The sequence below is a fragment of the Neomonachus schauinslandi genome, chromosome 1, assembly GCF_002201575.2.
Source record: "Neomonachus schauinslandi chromosome 1, ASM220157v2, whole genome shotgun sequence".
NCBI lineage: Eukaryota > Metazoa > Chordata > Mammalia > Carnivora > Phocidae > Neomonachus > Neomonachus schauinslandi.
The window spans coordinates 3,398,038-3,416,583 of NC_058403.1; the positions used below are offsets into that span (position 1 = coordinate 3,398,038).

At 51.9% G+C, this 18,546-nt stretch overlaps 1 protein-coding gene across 1 annotated transcript in view; it reads right to left on the reverse strand.

Moving 5' to 3' along the window:
- The window catches only part of SLC37A1 (solute carrier family 37 member 1), a 62,447-nt gene extending 51,127 nt beyond the window's left edge, over nt 1–11,320 (reverse strand). Inside the window, exons 1-2 of the mRNA XM_021679159.1 lie at nt 11,108–11,320; nt 7,714–7,945 (exon numbers count right to left, since the gene is read on the reverse strand). Of these exons, the coding sequence (XP_021534834.1) occupies nt 7,714–7,769 (56 nt within the window). The 5' untranslated portion in view covers nt 7,770–7,945; nt 11,108–11,320. The remainder of the gene's footprint in view (nt 1–7,713; nt 7,946–11,107) is intronic.
- Between the last annotated feature and the right edge of the window lie 7,226 nt (nt 11,321–18,546).

The window sequence follows — 18,546 nt, forward strand, 5'->3', positions numbered from 1 at the left end:
AAAAATAGGCAGGAGACATGAACAGACATTTCTCCAAAGAAGACATACAGATGGCCAACAGACACGCGGGAAGATGCTCAACATCACTCATCATCAGGGAAATGCAAATCAAAACTACAATGAGATACCACCTCATACCTGTCAGAATGTTTAAAATGAATAAGTCAGGAAATGATAGATGCTGGCGAGGATGCGGAGAAAGGGGAACCTTCCTACACTGTTGGTGGGAATGCAAACTGGGTGCAGCCACTCTGGAAAACAGTATGAAGGTTCCTCAAAAAGTTAAAAATAAAACTACCCTACCACCCAGCATTGGCACTACTGGGTATTTACACAAAAAATACAAAAACACAAATTCAAAGGGATACATGCATCCCTACATTTATAGCAGCATTATCTACAGTAGCCAAGATAATGGAAGCAGCCCAAGTATCCACAGAGAGATGAATGGATAAAGAAGTGGTGTGTGTGTGTGTGTGTGTGTGTGTGTGTGTGTGTGTGTGTGATGGAATATTACTTAGCCCTAAAAAAGAATGAAATCTTGCCATTTGCAATGACATGGATGGATCTAGAGAGTACTATGCTAAGTGAAAAAAGTCAAAGAAAGACAAATACTATATGATCTCACTCATATGTGGAATTTAAGAAACAAAACAGATGAGCAAAGGGGAAAAAAGAGAAAAAGAGAGAGAGACACACAAACCAAGAAACTGACTCATAACTCTAGAGAACACACTGATGGTTACCAGAGGGAAAGTAGGCAGGCGGATGGGTGAACTAGGTGATGGGGATTAAGGAGGAGTGCACTTATCATGATTAAAATAAACAAACAAACAAACAAATAATACATTATAACTGTACTTTAAATTGTCTTAGGTTATGTATTATTCACTCAGTCCTATATCAATTATTTATCCTATTTTCAACATCACCATAATACTACATTTAAAAATTTTGCCACTTTTGCTTTGTGCAACTGAAACTGTTTAAATATTCTTAAAAAAAAATAACCACAATCAAAGAGAAATTTGGGACACAGAAGTGAACAGAGTTCACAAAGTAAACAGAAAGAAACCATTAACTGGTTTGTAAGAGAATTAACTGCAAATTTCTTGTAAGCCTGTATCCTGGGCATTTAAGGTCCTATCTATTTTTTACCTTTAGCTTCTGTGCAACTTTTTCAAAAGATACATGCAAGGCAGGAATATAAATATCTCACTGACCTCCATGAGAAAGTCAGTGATGCAGACACGCTATGAACAAGGCTGATGACATAAGAAAGCCTGGCCTAAGGCCCTGCTGCTCTTCTTGGTTTATGCGAAAAGCAGCCCAAGAGTAAGACTGAAATGAATCAGAGACTAGAGAAAAGAAGATACTTGGGCAAGAAGAGAAAGGTTCATTCCAGCCTCAAAGTTTGAACCACTCTCTAGAAAAGTACTTCTTGGGGAAGAAAAGAGGTCATCGGGAAGAGTAGCAAGAGAGGAGAGCAGCCCCCCCCCCCCCCCGGAAGGCAAGGCAGGCCCCTCGTTTCAGGAGGCACAGCCCTTAGCCCCAAAGAACCTGCCTGTTTCTGGCCTAAGAAGGCCAGTGACTTTCAGACAGAGTGCCACGGCGGACGTATGGGTGGCAGAAGGGCACAAGGCAGGGCTCCAGCTCTGCGGGGACCCTGAGCTGACCCCACCTGGGCACAGGGTTCCCTTCTGCAATCTCCACAAGGAGCATGAACAACGTTCTGGGACTGAGTCAGCCCCAGCACCTCCCAGATCAGAGTCTCAGGGAAGAGTCTGGAGCCCTCGAGGATGCTACAGGACACCTCTTCACAGGTGTATTATCAACAGGAGAATGTGAATTTCAGCGTCACCCAGCTAAGGATTTTGAGAGAGTGGCTCAACTTCAATGGGCCTTGGTTCATGCTCTCTAGTCTCAAACCAGACATAAATAGAATATTCTATGTACAAATAGTTCACCCTTATTGAATGCATTAATATATTTATTAAATAGAACAAATAAGCCCAGAAATAAAGAGCTCCTCTGTGTGTCCAGATCATGTCTGAAGAGCCCCAGGGGCCCTGATACATGTGCATTCCTAGATGGTAAAGTCTGTCTAGGTTATCGGGACTTAGTGGCCCACCTGGGCCTCCAGCCTCCACCTCTGGGCTGCCGTCCTCCTTCCCTGGGCCTCCACGTTCATTCCCTGGGCTGCTGCCTCCTTCCCTAACGGGCAGCTCTACATGTAGCTCTCACCAGCGCAGGGCCCGGTGGGATGAAGGAGGTTCCCTTGACTGTCCCTCGCTGGGGGACGCCCCATGAGTAAAGGGGCCACAGAGGGGGCAGTACATGGTTCCAGACTGAACTGAACTTTCCTTGATGAATCAGCCTCTTGGGGCGGGTAACTGCCTACAGGTTGGCAGGGCTCTCTGGGAGAAGCTGTCCCGCAGTCAGGGCAATGGGTGAACCTACACAGCAAACTGGAATTTTCCTGGAGACAGAACCTACGGCTCCTAAACAGGAAAACCCTATCTATTTAGCCGGTATCAGGGCCGACTCTAGTTCCCCTATTTCCAAATCTGTCCTTCCTCCCTTCCTTTCCTCATCTTGCTTACATGGGATCTTGGGAGGGGGGGATGCGGTGAGAAGAGCCAGCAGCCCAGGCTGACTGTTCCCTTCCAGGTCTGACCACAGCAGCCGTGTCAATATATACCTGTCCTGGAGACTGAGCAGACATTTTACTTCTGTGGGATTACCTGGGGTTATGGGACCAAAGTCCTACACAACCTTCCTGACTCTTTTTCCCACTTTGTAATTAATTCTATCCTCATTTTCTGTCTTCCTATATCCTTTACGAAGCAGGATTGTGGATGATATTTGTTTTCTATTATCCATTTTGCGCTGGGTTGAACCCTGTGCCCCCCAAATTCAAGTCCATCCAAAAACCTCAGAACGTGACCTTATTTGGAAATTGAGTCCTGTGGATGTAATTAGTTAAGATGAGGCCATACTTAACCCATGTATGACCTCAGATCACATGAGATCCTAAATCCAATGACTGACGTCCCTATAAAGGCCGTATGAAGATGCAGGGACAGACAGGGAAGACGGCCAAGTGACTGCAGAGGCAGAGCCAAGATAAGGAAGGCCAAGGACCGCCAGCCACCCCCAGAAGCTGGAAGAGGTAGGAGGGATCCTTCTCTGGAGCCTTCAGAGACACGCAGCCCCGCCGATGCCTGGGTCTCTAACTTCCAGCTTCTATCGTGTGGGCAGCTGTTACAGCAGCCTCAGGACACGAATGCAAGCCGACACTTGTATTTTTGTTCGGTGTCACATTTAGGCTTGGAAACATTAAACATGTACAATTACAGGTGAGCTACTGAACCCTTTCACTCCTCGGCGTGCCGCTTACTCTGTGGTTACGTCTGGCGGTAGCCTTGGTCGCATCTACAAGCACGACAAGACCAGCGCTGGGGTTAGCGCGAAGTTTCTAGCAAGACAAAAGCGCATCTGGGCAATGCCAGCCCAGGATAGGTGTGCACCCGCAGGGTCTCCTTAGACATGTTCTTCAACATCGCACGTGCCCCCAGATGAACAGCAACCTGCTTCAACCTGAGCGATGCAGGGCACAGTATCTGTTTCCTCGCTGGGGTGTTATTTATTGGAGTCATATGCAAATGAGGAGAAACAAAGGCTTTAGGTGAGAGTAACTGGGCACGAGGATCTGGCATAGAAATTAGTCCAAAGACATCCTTAATTTGGGAACAAGGAAACCACACAACAGCTACGATGGGAGTCCTTACTGGAGCATGCTACAGCAGAGACAGGATGTCGGTGACGTTGGCACTGACCACCTGATTAAGGGGCTCTCTGCCCCGTCCGCCCCTCAGGGAAGCCACACTTTTCCCCTATGTAATTAATAGGCAGTCTGTGGGGACATACGTGGAGCCGACACGGCTATCCTGTCCTCCAGTCTCTCCCACAGTGTGTGTGCTCCTGACGGTCACGGGACGGAGGCGGGCCAGGCGGGCCCTGTGGCTCTACTCAGCCGCCGAGATCCATGGGGGGGGGCTTCCTTTCTCCCCCTTGTGCACACACTTATTTACAGCAGTGCGCACTCACGACGTATTTTATTCAACGGGCTAATCCATCACTAGTATCATTTGCGTTAAATCTCAAGTCACTCCAGACTTAGCCAGTGAGAGCCCCTTCATTTTCAAGCACCTCCTCGTTTTCTGGTACCAAATATTCCCGGCTCATCTTACTTTGCCTGCTGCCCCAGCCCTGATATCGGCCCAGTTTCCAAGGAAGCCCGGCTCCCTCCATGGGAGACGGCACATAGAGACCAAGATCCGGCAGCATGGTGCTCACCGCCACAGAGTGTTGCTGTTCCCACGGCCTCTGAGCGGCAGGGGGTAGGGCACGTGACCCACATGCAACATACACAACCCACACACAGACAGCATATAACACACACATCAAACGCAACACACAGCACACACACACACACACACACACACACCACACACACACCAAACTCACGAGCAGAACCATATGTATCTATTTCTCCAGCACTTCCAAGCTAACACACCTGACCCATTCAAGCCCCTCCTGCACCCACATTCGTAGCTCCTTCACCCAGCAGTGAGAAGTTACCTCCCTTCTGTGGTGTTCCTGACAAAAGAGCGTTAACTGAATCTAATCAAGAGGAAATACTAACTAGACACCCAAAACAAGGGGCAGTCTACAAAATAAATGGCTGCTACTCTTCAAAAATGTCAAGGTCATGAAGGACAAAGGAAGGCCAAGAGGCAGTTTCGGATTAAAGGAGACTAAACTCACAGGACAACTGAAGACAACATGTGATTCTGGATGGGGTCCTGGACCAGGGGACACTGGACAAGACATTAGGCGACATCTGATATAACTTCTGGATATGGACTGTGGATTAGATCATGGTATTACATCATGTTATATTTCTTGATTCTGACCTTCAGGCACAGTTATAGGAGAATGTCTTATTCATAGGAAATACACTAACCTATTTAAAAATAAAAGGGCCTAATGCCCATAACTGACTCTCAAATGATTCAGAAAAAAAGTGTGTGTGTGTGTGTGCTGTTTGTGTGCGTGCTGTGTGTGTACACACACACAGCACGCACACACACAGAGGGTGGAGGGAGAAACAAATGAGGCAGAATGTGAAGGTGTGTCTGCTAGCTGAGCCCTGGCCCCCAGCTGGACTAGCTGCATTCAATAGTCCCTCTACCCTAGGTTTACTCTACTCAAGACTCAACATCCCAGGAGAGAGACCCGTAGCCCACCCAGGGTCCTAGTCTGCTTCCTGGGGGATGTGGGCTAAGGAGAAAGGTCATGGTAACAGGGCCTCCGGAGCCACTGATGGCCGCCATAATGAACCCCAAAGTCCTGAGACTTACCCGCCTACTGAGATAGGGAAACTAAAGGAACCCCATAAAAAAACTGTTTTTCTCACTCTTTTTGCTGCGTCTATTTTTGCGAGGACCCACATCCCCGCCTTACATGTCTATGTCCTCCTTGTAACTATGTCCTCCTTGTAAAAGTCAAGGAGTTAATGATTTCTTTGGAGTCTTCCAGCGCAACAGATAACATCTAAGGAGTGACTGGGCGGAGTCGTCATGAACTTTTTCAAGACCACAGACTCCCCAAGACCCCTGGCTCCAGGGCATAAGTGACTTTTGGAGGACAGCTGAACACTCGTCTTTGTTCCTGGATCACTGAGGAGATGTGGGCGCCAGACCATCATCAATAAAAACCCCAGGCCCCAAGCAAATATGAGACTTACTCTTCTTTCCTTTCTGAGTCTCCCAAACGCTCTGTCTGGATCCACACTCTCTCGGTATCTTTAACAGACTCTGTTCTTACTTCCTCTCAATTCATGTCTGAGTTCTACCCTGCATGAAGCCGAGGGCCTTCTTGGCTGGTCCCGTGGGGCCCTCTTCTGGGTCACCTCCACCCAGCCAGCCTGCATCAGTCCCACAACTGCACAAAAAGGAGAGAAGTCAGGTCCCCAAAGGAAATCAAGATGTTGTTAGGAAGGGCAAGGCCTGCTGGGAAAAAGATATAAAGCCCTTCAAAGGAATGTTAAAGCCAACAGGAAGGAAGCTGGGATCTAGAAAGTAAAGGTCAAAGAGCAAGTCTGAGGCAGAGATGGAACGCATACTCTATATCCTTGCTACCCAGAGTGTGGTCTGTGGATTCAGGGCACCGCATGCCCTGGGAAATGCAGACTCTCAGGCCCCACCCCAGACCTCCTGAGTAAGCATTTGCATTTTAACAAGTTCTGGGCGGGGGATGCACATGTTTACTAAAGTGTGAGACGCCCTGCCCCACCAGTGCCTCAACCAAAGAAAGAAAGAAAGAAAGAAAGGATTTGTGACATACAGGAATTCCAGGGAGTTCTTTGTGATATTCTTACAATTTTCTTCTGTGATTTTGAAAATTGTATCAAAATAAAGTTACAAAACAGACAAGGAAACTGAAGGTCAGCACCCACTAGATGGAAAGATAAGTGTCTAAAGCTTGTGGCCAGGTTACTGGTAGACCTGAAATGACAAGGGAACTGCTCTGGAAGGGAGGCAGAGGTCTGAGGTCACACCTGAGGCCCTGTGGGTGCCCACCAACCAGCAGGGGCCTGAGAAGCAAATAAGGGTGTGACAGCTACAAGTGGGTTGTCATGGCAGAGACGAAGGGATCCAGAATATGCCACTATGACGTAGAAACAATTTTGAGTGGGAGGCATTTGAGTTCCTGAAATTTCTCATCTACCTAAAAGCACAGCCACCTAGAAGAACTCAAGTGTCATAAACCCCTCCCTAGGGGTAACCAGGGGAGAGGACTCTTCTTACTGGAAATGAGAAGTATCCCCAGCACACCTAAACGGAGGCTGCCACAGCACTATCTTATCTCCCATCTATTCCCAGAAGGGCCCATTTAACCTTTCCAAAGTCATTTGTTTTTCCATACATGCCGTTCTCCTCCTCCTTTTCCCTTATTAAGATGGCATATAAGCCCTCTGAGTCACATTTTTCGGCAACCGCAACCTCCCCTACATACGTGATCACATCTGTTTTTTTGTAGTTTAATTTGCATGCCCCTAAGGAAAGAGCCTAAGAGGATAGAGGAAAACTTATTCCTTCCCAATAGAGATCAACAGGGAAGAGGAACTTTTAGGAGGGTGGGTTCGAGGATGGAGAAGCTGGTTCTAGACCCTGCCCTCGCCCTCTTCTTCCTCTAAGGAGGGTGGGAGTTCTGAACCCACGATGAGAAGGGCTGTCAGAGCATGCGAGGTGAGGCTGCTCTCAGAACAGGAAGCAGTGTTCTGGTCTGCATCTAACTTGTTTAGATTTCATTTTCTCTCAGCAAGTTCTGCCCCAGCTAAGCCACTCACTGGGCTCAGGGTTCAGGGTTCATATACTTATCTCCCCCACAGCCATTTTATAATCCTGCCAGTAGCCAGTGGTCGTTTTTCTGGGGACACTGTGATTATTATAGAAACTACTGAAGACCAAAGACAGAGGACAACTTAGCAATGTTCCCGGTCACAGCTGCCACCACTGATAAGCCATTCAACAGTCACACAGGGAGGCCAGGCATCCGCGTGCATGTTATATAATGACATCAGGTGCGCGAGGGCCCACACGTCCACGCAGCACCAGGCCACAGGACGGACGAGCCAACACTCACCACTGATCCCGGGAGAATGAGATGATGAAGCGAATGCCGGGAGGGAGTGGAGCCATTTACACTGCACAGACCACGGAGCTCTGGTCACAGGAGGAGATGTTTCATGCATAGGTGATCAACCCTGGCTCCAAGTATTTCTCTCTGGCCCCTGCAGCTCCGTGGACTGGAAGGTGCGTCGAGGTGTCCTGCTGGGTCTCGCGTGCCCTCTTCCTTCGGGCAGAGGCTCGGCTCTCTACAAGGAGAATGAGGAATGGAAAAGTTGGGTGTCCCAACAGGAACACTGCGGGAGTCCCTGGCAGAAGTAACATGCGGTATACATGTCAGCCAACCCAGATCAAAGCGGGGTTCCAGCTCAACAGGGAACTGCCCCCCATGAGAGCTACTGGGTGGAGGTAGAGTGTGTACCCTCGGGGATGGCTTGCTCAGCAATCAGACATGAATTTCACATGGTGTTCTGGTGATGAATAGAGACCCAGAGTCCCTCTCCATCTGGGAGACATCTACAGATCATCCCATTCACTCTTAACCACAACACTCTACGGAACTAATATTAATATTCATGTGAAACCAGTAATGTGCCCAGTGGTTACACCATGTGCTCAATTACCAGAGCATGCCAGGGAACGGGACACTCTCGACTCCACCCGCTGTGGACCAGGCCACGCTGAACCACACTAACAGAGAGGCACACAGGCCTGGGCAAGATGGCAGGTCAGCAAACCAATCATTTCACTGTGGCCTTGCAACTGAATTGAAATGCACCTCCCGCTGTGGGAAGGTACCTGACTGTGTTTCTGCCTCTTGATACCTCATCTCCTGTGGTCACTCAGAGGTCATGGAAAATGACCCCATTCCGAAGTCAGGGCCGAAGGCAGGGCAAGACAGGAAGGAATGGGCAGGGAGGCCTGGTCTCCTGTCCCAAAGCCAACCTCAAGTCTATCCTCTGTGCTTGGCAACATGGAATCTTTTGGACCAATGTATTAGATAACACGGGACCCGGTGCATGCAGGAGCATGGCTCGTGCTGTCTTAATACTTACTGAAAATTCACCGGTTATATGATGTTTTTTTAAAAAAAGCTACTTTTGAGTAAACATTCATCTCAATTTAAAGCTGCTGAAATTTATTTAATGTCTTCAAAGAACTTCTTTGGGGTTGCAGACAAGCAAAGCAAACAGCTCTGTTGGAAGGCTCCAGCTAAATTCCTAAGAGCCTGGGCACCCCCCCTTCATTCCAGCCCTCCCCCCTCCACACACTGCGCCTTCTTCAAGGATCTCCCTGCATGCTTTTAGCAAAAAAGTCAAAATCCTTGGGGCGTTTCATCCCAGGACCCCTGACCCTGACCCCTCCATCTCTCTCAGGGAGGCGTGTGCGCCCCAGCCAGAACTAGACCTTTGCTTTGGCCAGCCAGCCAGCCTGCTGCCGACCCCCCCTCCCCCCGCAACTGCCGCAGCTGACCTCAGGCACCTACATTTTAGGGTTCTTAGGAAGAGGAAAGGAGATCATCCATGGAAAGCCCTTAGCACCAGGGCCTGGTGGGTAGAAGCAGCTCTGTAAATAGCAGCTAGAGAGGGAGCCCGGGCTGCAGGCAGCTGCCCCATTCCCGTGACTTAGGTTCAAACTCAGCACAGAGCAAGGGCTCCAGAGATGTGTTAAACCAATCCCCACAAATGTTTCAAAGATGTTTCTGCTCAAAATCTAGATTTAAAGAACATTTTACTAAAACTCCGCTCAAAATGAGTGGGGTCCTGTTTGGGTCTCCATATACTTTGAGAAACAATTCTGTGACGGTGACTTCAGAGTAAAGGATTTGATTTAAGTTTTTCGGTGTCTGAAAATGGGTGGTCGGAGTCCACTTTCTTCCTCTGTCCACTAGGTGTGCCTTGTCTAGGAATATTCTATTGCCATCTGAATCAATCAATCAACCAACGTCAATTCTGGTAAAACCTGTAATTTAACAAAAAAATCCAGAAGGCCCTGGAAATCAGCAGGGAAGACAATCTCAATTTCTTTTTTAAAACAATTGCAGGGGCTTCCCCTGTGAAATGGGTGAAAGCAAGTGCTATAATTCTCAGAGAAGTGCAGTTAAGCTGCGTAAAGGTAGTGATTTTACACGTGGGATGTTAAGAGCTCAATTTAATGAGGCTCCTTCCTCCAGAACCCGGGCAGTGACCCCCAAGAAGCACCGACTGAATCGCATGGAGAGCCCGCCAAGCCCTGTGAGGTCCGCCGTGAGGCACGGCACTCCCTTCAGACGAGAACAGGCAGCTTGCCCGGTGGGCCGGACACTGGGCAAATTCAGGTCAACATTCTCTCAGCCCCATCCTCCCTCTCTTCCTCCGGCTTGTCCCGTGTCCTCCGGAGAGCACAGGGGAACGAGGCGGGGCACCTGCTTGCCACCCTGTGTTGGGTGTACAGCCCAATTACATAAAAAGCATACTTTTTTCCCTAGTCGCTTTTTATAGGGGCTTCTGGGACTCACTGATCCAGGAGAGAAGTCACACCATCCAGTGTCATTCTACCATCAGACAGGGACTTCAGCTCCCTCCCTCCTCCCAGAGCAGCTCAGTCAAAATCGTAACAGGCACGTTTTCATACCCACCTTCTGAAAGAGCCCCAGCCAGGCAACGAGAAGAGGAATGACCCGAGACAAACACACACTCCCAAGCCGCGCCCTCGGGCCGCCCGTGGTTGACCCGCCACCCAGAGCAGCTCCCTGCACTCTTCCAACAAGAGTAAGACTGAAAGTCTTGGCACGAGTAACACTGAAAGGGTCTTCCCAGAATGGAACGCTGCTGTAAATCATCTCAGCAGCCCTGTGCAGATTTTAAATGATCTACTTAAGGACAGAGTTTCTAAAGTGGATCTTATTTTAAGGCAAAGTTGGCTGGGAGGTGCATGTCCCCCCAGAAAGTTATTTCTTTTTCCTGGAAAGACAGAGGAGAGAATGGGGTAGGGAGAGAATGAATACAACCTCCTTTTGAGAGAAAACACTTTCTGTGGTTTGTACTTTAAAGGCTCTATTCCATATTAAACATTACTGACAGTGGCCACTATCTCTTTCCTGTGGTTTAAACACAAAAAGGACTCCTCGATCTGCACCACTGTCCTCTCCCCCACCAACACACTGAACGCCAAAGGGGATGCACAAAATAGAACCTGCAGAGGGGGTCCAAGACTACATGGTGAGACACTTAAGGTCTGGAGTCTTGACCTACAGGGAGACCAAGGAAGGAGCCTGGGAGAAAATCTAACACAGGTACCAACTCAAACAACTTCCCACAATTTCTGGTCCTAAGGCGGGAGGCACCTTCCCGGCAGCCAGCTGCCAGCTCCCAGCCCCAGGAGACGGAAGGAGAGGCAGGCTTTGGAATTCCACCTTTAGAAATGCAAACCTGGGGGCTGGGAAAAGGAGCTTTCCGGTGTCCTCCGTTCAAATGCAAATCCGGACGGTCCCGCGGGTCACCGGGTCACCAGGAGCGGCCGGGAGGCTGCTAGGGCGGGGAGCGCCGGAAGGTGGGGGAAAGAGGAAGAAAGAGCCCGATGGTTGGAGGTCGGCAGGTGGGGCGCTTTCCGATCGATCCCCAAGGATGCTGTCACTCGTGTTGGCCGGGAGGCTCACGAGCTCCGGGGAGCCACCTGAGCAACAAACAGCCCAGAGGCCCAGAGGCCCAGAGCGCCAGCGCCCCGAGCCTCCCGGACGGCTTTCAGCGCCGGCTCCTCCCCGGCGACCGGTCCCCGGGGAAGGCGGACTCGGCGGCACGCCCACGTCCCCGGCGCGCGGCGGCCAATGCGCGGGGCTCCTCCCGCGGTCTCCCCGGACCCCCGCTGTCACCGCGGCCGGGGCCGGGTGGGGAGGGGCGCTCGCAAGACCGCTCAGCTCGCCCCTGATTCCACTCGCCCGGGATCCCCGCGCCGCTCCGGCCCCTCCCGAGGCAAGGCAGGAGTCGAGACTCCCCCGCCCAGGCCCAGGCCAAGCACAAAGGCCGGCGGGGCGGGGGACGGCCGGAGCGCAGGGACCCGCCCCGCCGCGGCAGGTGCTGCGCGGCCGCAAAGCTCGAGGCCGGCGGCCCGGCGGGTGCAGGCGGTGCGGAGCGTCCCCGCGTCGCTCTCCCCGCCCCGTCCCTGTCCCCGCGCCTCACCTGCGCCGGCCGCCGCGGGCGCTTCCTGCTCGCGACTTCCTGGGGCGGCGCGCGGTGGCCCCGCCGGCCCCGCCGCCCCTTTCACTTTCCTGCGGCCGGCGGGGCGCCGGGGCCGGGGCGGCGGCTGGCCGCTCGGCCCTCCCCCTCCGGCTCATCCCCCTCCGGCTCATCCCCCTCCTCCGATCCTCCCCGCCCTCCCCCGATCCTCCCCCGGCCCCGGGGCGCGCCCAGGGTCCCAAACAGCCCCGGGGGGCGGGGGGCACGCGAGTGGCGTTGCCCGCCCGCCGGCTGCAGGGGCCCCCAGGCCGCCCCCCACCCCCCGGGCCCAGCTCGGGATTTTGGCGGCCGGCTCGTGTCCTTGCACCTGCCGGCGGGCTCCCGGTCAATTACTGGCTTGTTCTCCACTGGCCAACGGAGCTCCCCCTGGGCCCTTAGTCCTCAAGGTGGGTCTGACCCACAAGCAGTAAAGCGACGCGCCCCCTGGAAGGCCCAGCGCTAAAGAGGGTGTGCCTTGGTCTACTTGCTTTTATTCCCACTGCCCCTTCTCAACGGTCAGAATCATAAAACTAGCATTCTTCTGAGTCAAAAGGGGCCCACGGATAGGCTCTATTGAGCCTTCTTTAGTCACACCGGTATGTGCATGACACGAAGCTCAGACCGTTAGACTGGAGAAGCCCAGTCTGGCTCCAGTCACCTGCGTCCATGGCACCTCGCTGGTGCCCTCACAGACAGTTCCCGTTACATCCCAGAACAATTGTTCTCTGAATCCCACTCTCACTTAGGACCCATTCTGACCTTGGGCAGCCCCCAGAAGGGCCCGATTATATTCCTACAGGCACCCACAGTAGACACAGAGCATCCTAACTGGGCCCAGGCGCCCAGGTCCCAGAACTGAACCTCCCAGGAAGAGCAAAGTGAAGCAGAAAACACATTTTGCAGATGAAATTCCAGGAAGGAGGCTGCCCCTGGTTATAAAAAACAAAACAAAACAACAACAACAAGAAAAACAATGCTTATGGCTAAAAGCAATCCAAGGCCTCACTGTAAATGCCCAGAGGTCTGTAGGGACAGTGGGTCTGGGCACACAGCCTGCCCCGCCCAACATCTCCCTCAGCCCAGTCTGGAGGTTTCCTCCTCCCCTGCCAGGCCTCACGGTTTCCCCTGCAGCCTGTTCTGTTTCTAGAACACTCTGCTATCCTTTTCTGTTCACTGAGTTGTGTAGAATACACCACTTCTCTGCCTTTTTTTTTTTTTTTTTGAGAGTGTGCGCGGGGGGTGGGGGATGGGGAGGTAAGGGGGGTGGGGCAGAGGGAGAGAGAATTCTAAGCAGACTCCCCACTGAATGCCCAGCCAGATGCTATGCGGAGCTCTATCCCAGGACCCTGAGATCATGACCTGAGCCGAAATCGAGAGTCGGACACTTAACCGACTGAGCCATGCAAATGTCCCCTTTGGCTTTTGAGAAGCGTTCTCCATGCAGAAAGGAAACCTGCCAGCCTCCGGGGTCCCCAGGGTTTCAGCCACAGGACACCTGCTGGGCCTCCTCCTCGGGCAAGTGAGATGGCCCCAGGCCTCTCAACTTCTTTTTCCCTTGGGCCAGTTCTTTCTCCCTTTCCTTACTATCTGTTCTTGGTGATCCCCAAATGAGCCCCGTCTGGCTCCCTTCTCTCCCCAAACCACCCATCCTCTGGCGCTCCCATGGGTTCTACTCAGGGCTCCTGCTCTCTCACTGAAAGTGTGTACTAGCCCCCCACTTCCCAGCTCTCCCTCAGACACCCACTCACTGCCTCAAATTGCCCTCCTAAAGCAGCTGGGAGCCTGTCACTCCTGATGGAACCCCTCACGGTGCCCCTTGTCCCACAGGAACAAGACCTGGTCCCTTAGTAGCCGGATGAGGCCTGCCCCCACTCTTGCGGCTTCCTGCCCCAGCTTCGGGACAGTGCTGTCGCCTCCAGGAGGCGTGCTTTCTCACACAGTGGCGTCCGCCCCACCTCAGCCTTTCCTCCTGGGCTCAAGTATTTCTGTCCTCTCAGGCGGCCTGCTCTGCATTTCCTGGGGGCAGCTGAAACCAGTTTATCCTGACTTATCACAGTGACTTGGTACTAGCTATTTCTAAATGTAGTTGGGGAGATACTCAGGGGTCATGCCCTGACTCAGAAGGCCGCAGTCCCTGTACACAGGCTTTCTCAGAGGAAGTATTTGTATGGCACACTGTGGAAAACCAGAGGGGGCCAGGATGGTCTATAGCGTATTTGCTGAAAATATTCAGTCTTTTAATTTCAAAAAGATTAAAATATTAATCTTTTATAAAATATTAATCTTTTATATGATTATAAGAAACACCAAAAAAATGTAGTAGGGGAGATAATAAATTTGTATAAAACTTCCAAATAAAACAGTTCGCACTTTGAAATGAGAACCTGCGACTGCTTCGATGAACATTCCAGGTTTTATGGTTAAGTTGGCTGCATGCAAGCTCAGGACAGAGGGGACAGTTGGGACATCACCGCTGAGACACTTTCTCTGTGCAACTAGGTAACTTTTTAGAAATTTTTAGAAAATATTTTGTTAATTTATTTGAGAGAGAGAGAGAGAGCGTGGGAGGGGCAGAGGGAGAAGGAGAGAGGAAATCTCAAGCAGACTCCCCTCCGAGCGCAGAGCCCAATGCAGGGGGCTCAATCTCATGACCCTGAGATCATGACCTGAGCCGAAATCAAGAGTCGGTCACTTAACTGACTGAGCCACCCAGGTGCCGTAGGTAACTTTAAAGCTATTTTTTACAATCACAAGTTTTACAACAGTTGAAATGATAAAGAATCTAACAGCTCTTCCTTTTCTTTCATTGACATGTAATATGGAGATTTCTTGTGAGAATAGAGTGAATTCCAATCCAGTTGACCTTTTCCAATCCAGTGTTTCAAAGTCACGACAAGGTGTGCTAGGCCCTAGGTGGTGTGCCCTCGGGCTAACACCGATTGAGCCCAGGGCCGGGGTTCCAGATGGGTGAACCCAGTGGGGCCAGACATGGGGCTGTCAGCTGAACACACCTGCCCTGGGTGGGCCTCTGCTTTAACCCAAAACGTCCATGCTTGCTTTAACTTTGTTTTGATATTATTTCAGTAAAAGAGGAACAGACCAAATGAGAGGCACGTTCATTCTTACCCAACAGGTGTTTACTGCCGATAGGGGCCAGCCCTGTGCCAGGCACTGAGGCCTCAGAGTCAACAAGGGGCCTTGACTTTGAAAAGTTCATAGAGCAAAAGCCGTGTGGCAAGAATAGGCCAGTCCCCTCAAAGGGAGACTCATGTGAGCGTGAGGAAGGGGCTTATATTCATGTCTCAGGGCTGCCGTGACAAAGTACCTCAAACTGGGTAGCTTCAAACCGCAATTCATGGTCTCACAGTTATGGAGGCCAGAAGTCTGAGATCAAGGTGTTGGCCGGGCTGTGCTCCCTCTGAAGTCTCCACAGAAGAATGTTTCAGGCCCTTCTTAGGTTCTGGTGTTGCTGGCCATCCTTGGTGTTTTCTTAGCGTGTAGATGCATGGCTCTGATCTGCCATCACACTGCATCTCCCACGTGTCTGTGCTCACTTCCCTCCATGTGTCTGTGTCTCTGTCTCCCCCCTCTTACAAGGACACTGGTCATATTGGATTTGGGGCACACCCTACTCCAATAGGACCTCGGCTTAACTACATCTGCAACCACCCTATTTCCGAATAAGGTCACATTCTGCGGTACCGGGAAGGACAAGAATTGGGGGGGGCACCAGACTGGCACAGGGCCACTACAGAGGTCAAGCAGGGCACAGGGGGTGGGGGGGTCAGTGTGGGAATGCACCCTCGGGCTAGCAACAGCAGGAGGCTGCTAGCATGCTGCGCCAGGGAAGTGAGCAGCTCCTCGGACTCAGGGAGCTGAGGCTGCGGCCAGAGCTGGGGACAGGCCGGGGACTGGGAGGGGACGTAGCTGCTGTCAGGCGGTGGCCCCACGGGGAAGGAACAGGGAGTGAACAGTCCTACCTCCCAAGTCACACTCCCCCACCGACCCAAGCCAAGAGGGAGAAGAGGCAAGGGAGTCCCACTGCCACAAAGGAGCTCCAGGAGGCAAAGACAGATGTGATTTCCATCCCCCTCCCCCCCAGAGAGAGCATCCGGTTAGGGAATAGGTCACACAGGTAACCAGCGATCACAACACGGTTACTCGTTACAGCAGCGAACACACAGGGTGCAAAGGAGGGTCACCTGATCTAGACTAGCCGGAGGTAACATCTCAGGAGCACACAAGGGGTTGGCCAAGAGCATGGGCAGAGAAGGGACACGGTCCATGCAGAGGGAACCCAGCATGCACAAAAGCCTGGGAAGCAAGGCAGCAGGCTGGTCGAGGAGTTGTGATGGCCCAAGATTATGGTTGCTGGGGAGCAGGGGTGGGAGAAAGGTCTAGGGGGCAAGGAGAGAAGAGAGCCAGGGCTGGCCCCCAGGTGTCAGGCTTGGGCAGCTAAGTGAATGGTGGAGTCTTCATGGAGAGAGGGACACAGAACACAGACTTGGGGGGCAGGTGGGAGAGAAATTTATTTGTACTTGTTGAGCATCTGGTTCCCAGGGGACCTCTCAGTGGAGATGCTGACCAGGGCTGGAGGTGTGGCTTTAGAGTCCCTGGAAGAATCCTAGGCTGGTGAGGGAGGCCGGGTATGGACAGCGATGGACAGCAGAGGAGTAGAACCTTGCCCAGGCAGGAGGCTGAGACAGAAGCCAGGGGTACCGACTTTTAAGGGCCAGGCAGAGAGGAGGGGTTGCAAGCCGTGGATGGGGTAGTGGGAAAGGCCAGGAGAGGGTGATGTCCAAGGGCCCAAGGAAGGCAGTTTCCAGAAGGGGATGGAGGGGGCCATAGAGTCAGATGCTGCACAGAAGTCAGGGTTTACAGGCTTCGCCCAGAAGAGGGGGAACTGAAGCTTCCATGCGGGCAGGCAGACCGCTGTGGGGCAGGACTGAGTGGGGAGTGAGGAAGAGGAGGCAGAATAAAACAGTCATTTCAGGAAGGCTGGCCGTGCCTGGGGAGGAGAGAAGGGTCCAAAGCTGGAGAGGTACCCGGGGAGGAAGAAGGATACGTTTTGAATGTCTGGGCATTTTTGAGCATATGCGGAAGTTGAGAGAACACTAGAATGAAGCCCCAGGTGCCCATCACTCAGTTTCATCAACTACCAATACACGGCCAATCGAGTTTCCTCCTTGTTCAACCCGTTCCTGCCCCAGGAGTATTTTGCAGCAAGTCCCAGACATTATAGTACTGGATCTGTAAATTTTCAGTATGTATCTCTAAAAGATAGGGTTTCGAACATCACTACAACCCAATCATCGTGGCTCCCCCAAACAAGAATAATCCCATAACAGCATCAAATACCCGGTCTGTGCTCTCAGCCTCCCTGCCGGTCCTACAAATGTTCTCGCCCTCTATTTTGTCTGTTTTTAAATGGGGCTCCAAGCAGACCGCGCACGTACTGCCCTGATGCGTCCCCCAGGTCTCCCCATCTGGACATTTGCCCTGTGCCTCTCTCTCTCTCTCTCTGCCCCTGACACTTTGTCCCTGTGGTTGCAGGGGCTGGGCCATTTGTCCTGCAGTTTCCCACACCCTGTGCGGTGCTGGCTCCGTCTTTGGGATGTGATCGAACGTGTTCTTTTGCCCCCTGCCCTTCCTGAACTTGGCGGTGAGACCTTGAGGCGCCGTCAGGTTCGGGCAGCGAGGAGCAAGGCCTGGGTGACAGTCGATGTTCCCTGCCTGAGTCCATTCTTCCCTGGACGTTAGAATCACAGAAGGTGTGAAGGGATATCGCAGAAGGCCTGTCCTAATCCCACGAGTTCTCTTTATTTGTAGCTCACTTCCACAGAGACTTGCCCTCATCAGTTACTTAGCTAACTCTGAGGTGTGGTTCAGGTGGGAAAGGCAGGACGAGGTGGGATGCCCTCCTTTCTCTGCCACTGGTCAAAATAACGGCTTAGTTTTCTAGCAGTCTTCAAAAGTTATCAAGCAGTTTCCTTTCGTGTTGTTTCGGCCTTTTTTTTTTTTTTTTTTTAAAGATTTTATTTATTTATTTGAGAGAGAGAGAATGAGAGAGAGCACATGAGAAGGGGGAGGGTCAGAGGGAGAAGCAGACTCCCCGCCGAGCAGGGAGCCCGATGCGGGACTCGATCCAGGGACTCCAGGATCATGACCTGAGCCGAAGGCAGTCGCTTAACCAACTGAGCCACCCAGGCGCCCTCGGCCTTTTTGTTACATGCACTCATCTCATTTGCCCATCTTGGCCAGTGGGAGCCTCTTCTTTTTTTTAAGATTTTAAAAATTTATTTAGGGAGAGAGAGCAGGGAGCAGGGGCAGAGGGAGAGAGAGAATCCTAAGCAGACTCTGCGCTGAGCACAGAGCCTGATGCGGGGCTCGACCTCACGACGCTGAGATCCTGATCCGATATAGAGAATCAGATGCTCAACCAGTCTGCACCACCCAGGTGCCCCCGGTGAGAGGCTCCTCTCATTGGCTCCTGAGTCCTCCTGCCACGACCTTGTCCTTTGATAATATCCTTGCTTTCCAGCGTGACGTGATGCTCTGAGCTCATCTCACACAGGTGCCCCAGACCTGGAAGCAGCCATTTCTCTCAGAAGGCGCCTGTCCTACAGAAGCCAGAAGAGAGAACGGGAGTCGGTGTG